The sequence below is a fragment of the Zonotrichia albicollis genome, chromosome 4 (genome assembly GCF_047830755.1).
Source record: "Zonotrichia albicollis isolate bZonAlb1 chromosome 4, bZonAlb1.hap1, whole genome shotgun sequence".
In the NCBI taxonomy this organism is placed as follows: domain Eukaryota; kingdom Metazoa; phylum Chordata; class Aves; order Passeriformes; family Passerellidae; genus Zonotrichia; species Zonotrichia albicollis.
The window spans coordinates 69872428-69885373 of NC_133822.1; the positions used below are offsets into that span (position 1 = coordinate 69872428).

The 12946-nt window shown below is 37.2% G+C and overlaps 1 protein-coding gene across 4 annotated transcripts in view; it reads left to right on the top strand.

The window, feature by feature from the left end:
• Positions 1-12946, top strand: part of COG5 (component of oligomeric golgi complex 5) — a 174191-nt gene that overhangs the window by 64868 nt on the left and 96377 nt on the right. For 2 of the 4 annotated variants that reach the window (XM_026790291.2, XM_026790292.2), the window contains exons 2-3: positions 7328-7458; positions 8098-8218. In XM_026790291.2, the coding sequence (XP_026646092.2) occupies positions 7376-7458; positions 8098-8218 (204 nt within the window). In that variant the 5' untranslated portion in view covers positions 7328-7375. The remainder of the gene's footprint in view (positions 1-7327; positions 7459-8097; positions 8219-12946) is intronic. The other 2 variants (XM_005481884.4, XM_074540047.1) reach the window with 1 other exon arrangement.

Genomic DNA, 12946 nt, shown 5'->3' on the forward strand with positions numbered 1-12946 from the left:
CTGCTCTCTGGGTCTATTTCTGAAAGCTTCTTTCCAGCCAGTGAGCACCCAACCTGCTTGTGTGGACAGGGCTGTGCCATCCCAGGTGAATGGGGCTTAACTCACTTCTGTTGACCTTCGTGATATTTTTTTTTCTGTCCTTACCTCAGGTTTGCTATGGTTCTTCAGGATGGCAGCCCTGCTCTCCAGGTGCTGAGCACTTCCTCAAATTGCTGTCACCCATAAGCTCACAGAGGGTTAATTCTGTCCTGTCACCCAGGTTCCTCCAATGGCATTGAGCAGCCAGCAGCTGGATGTGGGGCTGCTACCTGCTCCCCTTGGAGGGCACAATAGAAAGCAGCAGGTTTAGTAGGTCGTGGTGAAGTAAGGTTGTGAGTCTGTATGCAAGGGTGAGGGGGAGGGATGGGGGAGATCTAATGGTGTGTGGGAGGGGGAACCTTAAAGGAGTTCAACAACTCTTGCTTTAGGCCTAAGTGAGCGTGGGAGTCGTGTGGTATAACTTGTGATTAGACCTAAGTAGTGTTTGTCTTGGTGTGTTAAGCTATTTTCTGAATCATGGCATTTTCACAGGAATGTCTCCAAAATTTGGTGCTCATTGTTAAGTCAGTGATGATGATAAAAATAGATATCAAACTCATTTCCATCAGTTCCAGATCCTGCGTGGCATCTGATTTCCAGCCCAGAGAGCAGTAGGAATTAACTCTTCCATCAAGACAACTTAAATGCAGCTTTAATTTAATTTAAAAATAGCTAGTCAGTCTTCCTCACTGCTCCCCCATAATGTTCTCAATTCAGAGTGTGTTTTTTTATATTTTTGCATGTAGTCTGGAGAGAAGCAGCAGGCTTCCTCTGTAGATCAGGTTGGACATAGATGATTATTACAGCACTGCTAAATATTTTAACATAAACCATATTCTATTAAAAAAACCAGGAACAATCTTTTGGAGGAAACAAATCTGATGCCAAGTGCAGGATGACACCCATTCTTTCTTATTCCAGCCTGCCTTTACACTTAAAACTTCCTGCCTTTTTTTTAACATGCTAGAAGATGTTCAATTTTTTCATATCTACATGGTCTCTGAATTAGAGTGTTGGATTCTCAGTTTCCTTCTGAAATAAAGCTTTGATCTGGTAAGATGATGCTCCGTCATTGGAGGTGTTTGAGCTTTACAGGGCTTTGAGCAACAGGATATCATGGAAGGTGTCCCTGCCCATGCAGGGGGGTCGGACTACATTTTTTCAAAGGCTCCTTCTGACCAAACCATTACAGAATGATATAATGTACATGACAGGTCTGTTTTATTTAATTGTCTGTGTTTAAATGAGCAGTTAAAGTTTTGCTTTATTTGACTTGTATGCTTTCCACCAGTTTGGTTTTGGTACTGTTGACCTGATTTCTTTAAAATGAAACCAGTTTTGGATTGAAATGAAGAGCTGAGAAGTGCTTTGCTCTGTGTTTATTTTTCATGTTCCCCTTCACTAGGGACATCTATCAGACTATACCTGGCTGTCTAATATTTCCTTTTCTGGACTGAAACAGAAAGAGTGTGTTCATGTTCTGTCTGAGAAAACAAACAAATACAGAGCTGAGGGGCCCCACTCAGTTTCTGTCTCGAGCAGGACAGTTTTCATTCACTTAATGTTGCTCAAACAGCTAAAAACTGAAATCTTATGTATTATGCATGCAAGTGGTGAATTTTTAAGATTGTAGAAATTGCTTAAATAAGGACCAGATTTCATAGGAACTTAACAGCACTTCAGTGACACAGCAAGATTTTATTCTCTGTCGTTTCACTGATGAAACGTTTGCAGGAATTTTGCCATATAGGAAAAGGAAAGAAGGATACCAAGAGTTTTGTAAATAACTGGCATTTTAGTAAAATATTTTTTTCTTCCTCTTTAATAATGAATTAAAAAGATCTCCAGAAACCCCTCAAAATTAATAATTTAATATTCCAAATTAATAATTTTTAAAGTATATTCAAAATATATGAGGTTGTGTATGGCACCTAGTACAGAGCAATTACATTCTTATTTTGAACACTTCACAAGGCATTGTAATCTATGCAGTTTTGATTGGAATTAACATCTTTTTCTGAAGAGCTCAAGTTACATAAGATAGCTGTAAGATATTTTTTAATAGTACCAGTAGTGGAATCACTTTCACTTGATTTAAAGGCTTAATATGAGGCTTGCTTCAGCGAGTACTTTGGTGCCTGGTGCAGAGTGTGGGGCAGTCATTTCTGCTTAAGTGGAGAATTAGTCTGGTTAAAGCAGAACATAAGCAGAGGTACTTTTTGGAGGCATCAGCTTCCAGTTTGAACACAAATTTGCCTGCTCTTGCTCTTCCCCACCTGCTCTCTATGCATCTATTGTGTGGCAGATTTGTCTCCAGGCAGCAGATCACTGCTCTTTAAGGTAGGGTGTTTGCTTATTCCACCTAGAGACTAGAGATATAATGTAAAACCCCAGGTTGCTTTCACCAAAGGGTGAGCATTGGTCTGCTGCTGAGCTATTGGGATCTCAGGCTCTCTTCTCAGGGCTTTGATTTTAAATTAGCTGCATTGCCAAAAAAAAAAACAAAACAGTTGACATATTCAGGCCCAGCAGCATCCTGGGTTGTTGGTTCAGACACAGTAAAGCAAACAAGACGTCCTTCCTGTCCAGTAGCTACTGCTGTAACTAATGTTTCCCTTAAGACCATGGAAGATAACAGAAACAAATATTCCCAACAGCAGTTTAGGTTCAGTTTCATGAACTACTTCTACCAATGCACCCATGAGTCTTCTATAATAGTTCTTGATAAATCATGTAGCCTCTCATCTTCTGCATATTTACATTCCAGCAGGACTCTTGGGTATCATTTAGACCTGTTGACTTTTTGGAATTTAAATTAGCAATTTCTTCAAAAATTGTAATTTTTCTTCACTATGGAAAAATAGCAGTGTGCTCTTAGGTTAGAGATATCACCAACATTATCTGCAACTAAGACTGCAGAAACAAGTAAAACAAATGACCAATGCAAGAGAAATACACCTCAAACCTCCCTCAAACAGGGAAACAAAGATCTGTGATTTTATTATTCTATGATTTTATTTAAAATTTCAGGAATGGGTTATTTTCCATTAATAGCCCTCTCCCCATTCCCAGTCTTCCATGGAACACCACTTAATTTGTCATTGGATTCTTGCATTTGAGGGGAGTTTTGTGTCTGCAGACCTTAGGTGTTTGCTCCTGGGGAATCCACTTTGTATGTTCTAATTTGCTCTTTTCCTCCTCTTTATTAGTGTCACTGAGGTTGGCTCTCAGAGCACAGAAGGGTTTCTCTTTTGACTCAAGTAGCCTCTTGAGTCATGCAGCTTAATCACGTTGGTTTATTGCTGTCTTTTGTTTTCCCCTTTGTTAGTGCACCTGTTTGTTCTCAGTAGTCTTCTGTTGATTCTCTAATTTCTAGCAAAAGCTTAAAATCAATTCAGTCTGTAAAAAGAGTGTAATACAGTTTTTGGGGAGCTCATAAGGGTGCTAGCATCTGTTCCAAAATGTATTTCAATCCTTACAGAAAGTTGCAATTTCTAATCTTGATTCTGTATTATCACAAAGAATATTGGAGGTTAAAAAATGAGATCACATATTAGAAAGAATCTGTGTTGGTGAGTCATTTAGATTAAGGATAGCTAACTGTGTTGCTCAAAGTACTGTTTTTCTGCCTAATGTTCTATCTGCATATTGGATTTGTCTGTCTATGAATCTCCTCTTACATAACTATCTGGGAAATACTGCTTTAAAAAAATGCATTTTCAAGCAGTATCTTAACCAATAGATTAGAAAAGTTGTTCAAGTTTAGTAAATCAAGAAAATTCAGTATTTTAGTGACAAAAAATTGTACTTTTATTAAAAAGTACAGCCTTGGTAGGCTGAAGTAGATTATATATGTCACTTCTTGCTCGGTCTTAGTGCATTTTGCCTTGACATACAGTATTTTTGTTCAAGAAAATGATTCACCAGGCAGTCTGTATTTAAAGTTCTTAGAAAGTAAGTTCCAGCTGTGCTTTCCAAGTTGATTCTGGTGTGAAAGGAAAGCAATACCAACACCCAGTGAGAGTTAAGGATTTGCCTTTATGTTCTCGAACCTATGTAAAGAGGTAGAATTATCAGAGGGATGAGCGGTAAAGAAATGTTTATAGGACTGTAGCTCACTCCTCTGATTTGCTCCCTGGCTGTGCTGAGAAGTGGCTGGAGCAGCCTGAGGTGCTGCTGTTGTGGCTGCTCCAGCCCTGGCACGTGGTGGTACAGGATACTTAGATTCTAATTTGTTAAAAACACAAATCTTCCCAAAGATAACAAAATGTTATACGTAGGCTTTTAAAATCTCTTAAGGGAGAGATGTCAGGTATAAATACATACTCACTAAATCTTTTAGAGTTAATACAGTAATAGTTTTACTGCAGAGCTATAAGGTTAAAGCCATGGAAAGCTGGCATGCTTTAAATTGGACACCAGTCCCCAGAGTCTGTGCTAGTTGAGGGGTGAGCCATTGCTTTTGGTTAATTCCTGACGAGTAGACACAAGTTCCTTACAGCCCATGTCCCACTCACCTCTGATCATGACCACAGTGCATGGCAAGAAATAGAAAAACGATCTCATGAGTAAGTTCCTGAAACAAAATGCTACTTTTGCTACTGAGTTAATAACCCATAGCGTTTTTATTGTGCTCACTTGACAGGGTTTCTGTACTAACTAAAACTGACTGAAATGTGTGAGTCCTCTGCAATATTTTAAATAAATCAGATCTTAAAAGCACAGGTATTTTGGGTATGGTCTGGCTGCTCTTACATCAACTGTCCTTCTTCTTGGTTTCATTGTGCTGTCCAGGGGAACAATATCACTCCTGAGAGTACACAACTGTAGAAATTAACAATGTTATGTTGTCTGCATAGATGACAAAAACTATCCAAAAGCACATACCCTGCCTGTGGTACAGCTTCTGCTCTCACATAAGAATGGCAGGAAAGCACTTGCAGGTGTTTCTGACATGGACCTGCTGTCCTTACAAAAACTGCCTTTCTTTTGCAAACTGGGTAATTGCTAGAGCTTCCTTACTGTTAGAATAGCAGCTAGGAGCATCTACAGTAGTAACCACTGAACCTACAGGAAGGCTCACTGTTTTGAAGTCCTGCTGAAATGCACTGTCCCAAAATATTTTGTTAGGGCTGCAGAAAATCTGGAGCAAAGTTGCAGATTTTAACAGGTTGGCAGGAGGTGGCTGCCAGTCGGAGACACAGATGGAGGTTTTTGGAGAAGCCAGAGCAGCAAGGTCTTTCTGTTCTTTTCTTAAAACCATCAGAAGGATTAAATTTTTAGCACGTGAAATGGCTTTATTTAGATTTTGAGATGAAACACAACAGGAAGAATTGGTATCTTTTTAAATAATCTTCCTCAGATTTTCTGTGGATTTAGGAGATCATGACCATATTTTAATTTTGTTTTGTTTAGGCAGTCTGGGCTTCCAGATTATGACTTTATACCATAAGTGAACTACACAGCAGTTCTTGTGTTTGTGGAATATGTAAATATTTGGTAATATTTGCACCTTTTTAAATCTCATGTTTCCAAGAAACTTCTTCAGAGTTTCCTATGGCAGTAGAATGAATCTGTGATGGTGTTTTCCTCCTTTTCTGTGCAGCTAAAAGAAAGGGATCAGAAAATTAGCCTTCACATTCAAGGCACTTGATCACTGCAAGTTGTTGGGAGTTCAGTATTAGTTTTAATGGGTTCATAAGCCAGACCACCTGTAGCTTAGTCACAGCAAAAAGTTGCATGGAGATAAGGGGTAAGTGTGGCTGCTCTGACCCGTGGCAAAAGCAGCTCTGTGAACACACCAGCACACAGGGCTTCATGAATTCCCTGTGCTGTCCTGCTGCTCAGCTGAACTTTGGCCCCTCTGATCCATTTTTAAACAAATGCATGCAGGGAAAAGCATTTGCAGGCCTATTCTTAGTAGACTAAAACCTATTTGCTATACTGTAGTGTTAAGAGAGATGATTTCCTTTATGCCTTTACTAAGCTTTATGCAATATTTCAGTAAGCTTTTTGTTTTGATTTCTTATATGGTATTTTTCATGTGCAGGTACAGGGGTGTTCTCTACATAGCTGTGAAATGATTCACTTGGAATTTTGTGTTCAGTTGTGAATATGTCTTTGCTGAAATTCGTCTGAGAATTAGATTAGTTTATTGGGAATAAACAAAAATAAATGGCTACTAAAGTGAAAGGTTATTTGGCAAAGATATAAAAGGTCAGTTAGCTTAGTTAAAATGCTCAAGTCTTTGCCTTAATAAACTTTGCCTTAATAAACTTACTGTGAGGACTAAAAGGAAGATAACTTTATTAGGAATTCATAGAGGACTGGTTATAAATGGAAAGAGTGAAACATCATCTTATGAAGGAAGAATATGACACTGTGCATGAAATGCCTCAGCCATCATTTTGTTAGTTTCATTTGATCTTTCCAAAAAAGCAGTGGAAAGCCTGTTTCATTAAGGTAAATGTTGGAAACTGTGTAAATGAGAGTAGTCCTGCATTATTTGGGTAATAAGCAGTAGTGTAAACATCTAGGCTACCTAAACGTGGGGAATTGGATTAATTTAAATCCAGAAAGATAAAAAAGGAGAAAAAAAATAATTGAGAAAAGTTGAATTTGAATAGATTTTATTGCTGCAGTTGCCCGTCCAGTCCAATAATCCAGTCCAATCTCTAGCTACCCAGCTGATGGTAATTTCCACAATGGTAATGATTTTTGTGATGATTCTGTAATTAAAAAGGAAAAAAAAATTTATTTTTTTTAGTTTTTGTACCATTCTTTTGTCTTTAATCCTAAATGTTTAGTAGTGCAATTTAAATATATGAAGTATAATTTGAGCCTTTTGATGCATCTTTAATTTCAGATCTTAGAGCAAATTACAGTTATTCAAACATCTGGTTAGACAAGTTTAATTATCTAGTTAATTCTTTGGGACAAGCATACGACTTCTTGCCCCTTTTTGGCCCATGATTTTGATTCTGCAGTTCCTAGAACTCATGTTTTGCACCTCTTTGGTGGTCTCTAGATCTAGACAAGTGTGTTGAAGTAAATTAGTTATTCAATATGCAGGTTTTCTTAATAGTCCTCTGATTTTCAGTGGTGTAAGACATAACTTTGATGTACTGTATGGTCAAGTGTTGTATACACAATCATCCCTTGGAACTGACTGTAACTTTCAATGTTTTAACATGCTTAAAATGTTCCATGATCCTGTGTCATGCTTATCAATGTTTTGTTGATTTTATAGATTATCTTTCTCAAGGGATTGATCTGTCTGGAATAGAAGTGATTGAAAATGACCTGCTTTTTATTGCAAGAGCTCGTCTTGAGGTGGAAAACCAGGCTAAAAGGTTGCTTGAGCAAGGTGTGGAGACTCAGGTAAAATACACTTTGTTCTTTACTTCCTTTCAAAAGTAAAGGGTAAAACAGTTGAGCTTGATTTCTTTTGCTTTATGTAGCACTGTCCAGTGTAAATTAAACAAAAAAAAATCCTATGGGATAAATTCTCCCACATTACTATATTCAAATAAATGGACAAAACTGGCTTTGTGCAGTATTTGCAAGAATAAAATTTTGCATGATCTGACTGGAAGGAAGTAGGTAAACTGTAAACACTCATAAAAGCTTGATCCATTCAACGCCATATACAGCACTCCCAATGTTGCCAAGCTTTTTAGCAAAGTATGAAAAATACAGTTTCTTAAAACTGTAAGAAGATTTCTGCATTTTAGCTATGCTGAAATATATTGAAAAGATTTGAAAGATTTGCCTTAAAACTTCAAAGAGCAATTTAAGCTTTGAGGTAAATATTCACTGTAGGGAAATAAAAATGAATATGTGTAATTGCATTCATTCATATTAAATGTAATTATTGACATCTTAATAACCTGGCTCCATCTATTAACTGTTTGCAATATCTTTAGTGCTATTTTCTCGCCTTTGTAAAATTTAATCTTCGTTTGTCTATACTTTTTAATATTCTTCAAAAACAAGAATATTTTAAATTCTCATTGCCAGAGTGAGAGGAGAAATCTGGTACAAATTTCTATCAAAATTGGATTTTAAATCAGAGAACAAAGAGGCTTTGAATAAGGCATTTTTATCCTGTTTCTTACCAAGTGTTAAACTTCTCTCTAAGGTAAGATAGCATTTGTTTATACTGTTGTAGATTGACATGAAAATAGAATGTATACATAATAGAAAATCTACTGAATAAATTGGCTTGATTAAGCAATTGAGGATTAAAATTTTTGGTATGTCTCTAACTTAGATGTGTCATTTCAACTAATTTTCTTCAGTAGGAAGTCATGTTTGTGGTAAATACCTTTAACTGTTTGCTGATAACAAAGTGGTAGGAAAAAAACACCCCATTTTTCACTTGATTACTATTCCAGTGTTGAAACTTCTGGCTATTTGAGCATGTTGCCAAGCTGTGATTGCACTTTTTGCAAGCTATGAAGCATATAGGTTATTAAATAAAGATTGACGGAAGACAGCGCCTAAGAAAAAGCTAGTGGACATTTATTTTAAATGTAGCACAAGTCTTCATCAGTGTGAACTCGTTCTAGTTTTTCATGTCAGATTTGACCTTCTCTGATAATTTTCTCTTCATATTAAGTACTAAAATGGAACTGACAAAGAAACCCTGGGGAAATCAATCCCACTCCACCTGAAAAATAGACAGATTTATTAGGTGTTCCAGGCTGTCTCCAGGTAATGAAGAGATTATTAAAGTATATGCCTGTTGTGCTTTAGCCAGGGGCCTCTTTCCAACAAATGGAGGAGTGTTTGGAAGAAAATTATTAGTGCTTAGTCATATCAGAAATGGGGATGTTTTCATGAGGAGGTGTTGGGTTACGCATCACAGGTTTGTTGTTGGATATGATTTGTGAATTTAATGTTGAGAACGGTAGTTTGCTTTAGAAAATACTTATGCAGGCATTGCCCAAGAAATCTAGAATTTGAAATGTGACTAGTGAATAGCATGTCCTTGATTCCTGTTATTGTGTTTTACTGACAAGCTGATTTACATCTATACCTTCCAACCCCTGAAACTTCCTTAAAGAGGACATAGGACCTTCATCTTTTCTCCTATATTAAGTACTAAAGAGTTCCTCAGATGAACTGTCTTCCTGCCAGTATGTATTCTGGTGGCTGTCTGTACCTTTGAGAATAGTGCATCTGTATTTATCCAGGTGTTTCTGCAGTTATTTGATATTCATATTTGCAAATGCAGTTTTAGTTTCCACCCTTATTTGCATCTGCTGTGTAAATAATACGAGATCAATTGCCTGCATAAGAGTGAGCTGTACTTCTACATTTCATGTAGCACTTTTCAGCAATGCCTTAAGAGAAAAATGATCCTTATGTCTCCATTTTAGTGTATTTCAGTGTCCACCTAAAAGAGAAGCAGGAAGTGGAAATAAATTTTAAAAAGTAAGACTGGAAGTATTTGTTTTTAAACAAAAGTCATTAGAATTTGGTGAATGTGCTCTCTAGAATTCAGCTTTTTTTTCCAGAGATACTGCTTGAAGTTACTCTGACAAAAAGAACAGAGCTAAAAAGTCTAAGCTGCTACATTTAACATTTTTATATATCCCCTTTGATTTGGATAGAGACTTTTTTGTTCTTTTTATTGTTTATTTAATGATGTATAAGTCACATGCTAGTGAGGTGTGCACAGATTCCCCCAAATAATGTCCAGCAGTAGGACATGAAAGCAGATACTTATACCTAAGTAATACATTGTCTCTTTCTGTTAATTTTAATTCATGTTTTTATGCAATGTCCACCACCATGGTGTTTGTGTATTTCTCAGAAAAAATGAAACCTCTTCCCCCTTTGGAAACGTGGCATTAGCCGTTGACTGCTTTGGAAGTGAGGCCTTCCACTCCTCTTCCTGGTGGAATCTTAAAGCTGCTGTCTGGGTATAGACTAGAAGTTTCTGTCAGCGTGTCTAAACAGGCTCTCATAGAGCTGCAAACCACGCTTGCCTTCCTAATCCTTTTAGAAAGAGAAAGTTCTCTTTGCTGTTGTGAGCACACAGGTACCAGTGGCTACAGGCAGGTTTTTATTCTTCTGTGTGCTTTGTTAGGCACTCCTAGTGTACATAGCACAGATAGACAGTCTTTCATGACCCCTAGAACAATTCAAAGAAAATGCATTCTAACCCCATCTTTATTTCTAGTCCTGAACTCCTTGCTGGCTTTCCTTCATACTGTAAGCAGGCTGATGGCAGATAGCATAGGAAGCAGGAAAGACAGCTTTAGCAGAGATGCATCAAGAACATGATTAAAAGCCACCCTTTTAACAGAAGCTAGCCATGTTTTCTGCTTTAAAATTTTTAAAAAGAGATATATCTGCATCTTGCAACCACCTGCAACATTCCCATCATTTATTTTGCTCCTATTGAACCCTAGACTGAAGAATCTAGATTTGCTCTTGGCACCACTTCACCCCTGTTTTCAACAGCAATATTGTGTAAAGTAGATATGAATAATAAGAAATTACTGGGGAAAAGAGAAATTTGTTGAGATTGTCAAAACTCAATTCCAGGTAGAACAGTTTTTCCAGACATGGTTTTGTCTGCTACATTTAAAAATGAGAAGTTCATGCTTCAAACCCTTCCTGCTGTGTTGCCATGCTAGGTGTGGGACTTAAAGGGATAAGCAAACTTAGCTCCACCTGGTAATGACAATATTGGTAGCTTTAGGAGCCAGGCCATGTGTGTGCAGAAAAGAGCTGCATATCCATCTCCTCCTTCCTCTTAAAAGGTAGCCTTAGTTCTGAGCTAGGTTCAGTGCTTTAAGCAGCAGCTGTTTTTGTAAGAAGGATGGATTTTTGCATATGTGGAATACATTAGGGACCTATGTTCTTGCTTGTGACTTTACTGATACCAATTGTAATAATTAGGACATAGGCTGTGAGGTATCAATGGTATCATTAAAGATGGATTAAAATATAGCAGGATGTGGTGTAGAAATGAGAGCAGAATTCAGATTTCCCTGGGTTTGCACTTTAAACAGTTTGTCCTTCTGTGTGTTACAGAAACATCCTGTATATTTGACCACAAAATAAAAATTTTCCTTCCTTGTCTCCTGGAGGAATCTGTAGATGTCTGACTAGTTTGGTTTCGGTGGGTTTTTTTGGTTGGTTGGTGGGGTTTAAATTTTTTTTTTTTATTTTAGCGAAATTATGCCGTGTTTTATTGTCCAGTTTCCTGTATATAAGATGTAGGTGTAAGCCTAATAAGTATCCTTTGTTGAACTGGGTGTGCTGTTTTTTAAAAAGTACCCAGATTTATTTTTTCTCCAGAATGAAGAGCTTTGCTAATTACAACCTTGCAGAATGAAGAAGAGGGGAAAATAATGTAGAGAAATAAATCCTAAACTCTACTTCTGACACTTGTTCAAATGCTGGATTTTTATTAACAGGATAAGTAGGTAAACAGTGTGATCTGAACAAAAATTTCTTAGTTATTCACATTGTAGCATCTTTGTACTGTTATTATTTTGGGCATATTTGGGGACATTTTGAGTTTTCACAATTCATTGAGAAGAATTTGTTTTGTGCATTTTTCTGTTTTGCATTCTTTTTCATACTGAACCTTTCCTCTCAGTTGTTGTCTCTGGAACAAGTGCAGGTTTTTTTACATGAAAAAATTATTAACTAGATGTATATGCATAAGTGTTCTTGACTAATGCTGTTTAGTGCCTGAGAAAAGTGATGGGAGGATGAAGTGTCTGCATAATTAACCAGTTGTCTGGAGGTGATTATCCAAGAGTTGCTCAATTTATCTCAGTTCAGTCCCTAAGCTAGGTGCTTTGTAGTATATCTTGCAGTGTTATAGCAAAATTGGTGAAATTAATCTGAGATCTCTCATAGACCAGCATTTAATCTCTTGTAAAGGATCTCTAATAGGTCTTGTTTCTTATTCCCCAAGGGGTTGGAGGGGAAAGTATGTACATAATTGACCAGTTATCATCACTTAGACACAATCATCAAGAAATTGCATAATTTATTTCATTTCAGGGCCCTCTGAGCTGAGTGTTTGTCTACTACAGCTTGCAGGGTTATGGCTGGATTGGTGAAATTGTTCTTAAATTGGTTATAGGTTAGTGTTCAATCTAATATCAAGGATCATAAGCAATGCATGCACTTACTGTCCTGTGGCAGCATTTTCCAGTTGTGCAAATGCACTTCAAAGTGTTTGAGATATTCAGATATTAAGAAGGGTTAGTGTTGGGCTCCATTTCTCACTTTTTTGATGAAACATGGAAAAATATAATAGTGTTGTGTTTTCTAATTGCTTCTAATTATTGCTACCAAAAGTGTGGATGGCTCTTGGGGCGTGACTGTCTGGGCAGGGTCCTGTGATTTTGAGTTTTTCAGTTTCTTTCACTCTTGCCTACTTCAGCAAGAGTATGTGTTGTGCTGAAACATCCCTATTTCTAGATTAGTTAATGATATTTAAACAGTTTGCCTTAAATCAAAATCTGCCTTCTGTTTTTTGCTGGTTTAGTGTCATCTTCAGATGAATTCTTCATTGTGAAATGGACTGTGCAAGTGCATGAATATGCTTTTGTAAAGTTGTCAGCTCTGAAGATGTGCTTGACTGTAGAGCAAAGTCCGGTGCTGTAGCAGGATGTCATTTGGTGTCTCCTGTGGTTGTGTAGGGGCCTCTTCAATGTTCAGCTTTAGTTCATTTAGCTTAGAATCTGTTGCATTGCCCACACTGATGTACTGTGCTACTCAAAAGCACAATTTTTAGTTTCCAGATGTTTTTGCCTACACTTTGCTGCTTGTACGTATTAGCTATCATATTTTGTCATGGCTTTTAAATAATCCAAGCCCTTCTGCACTTCAG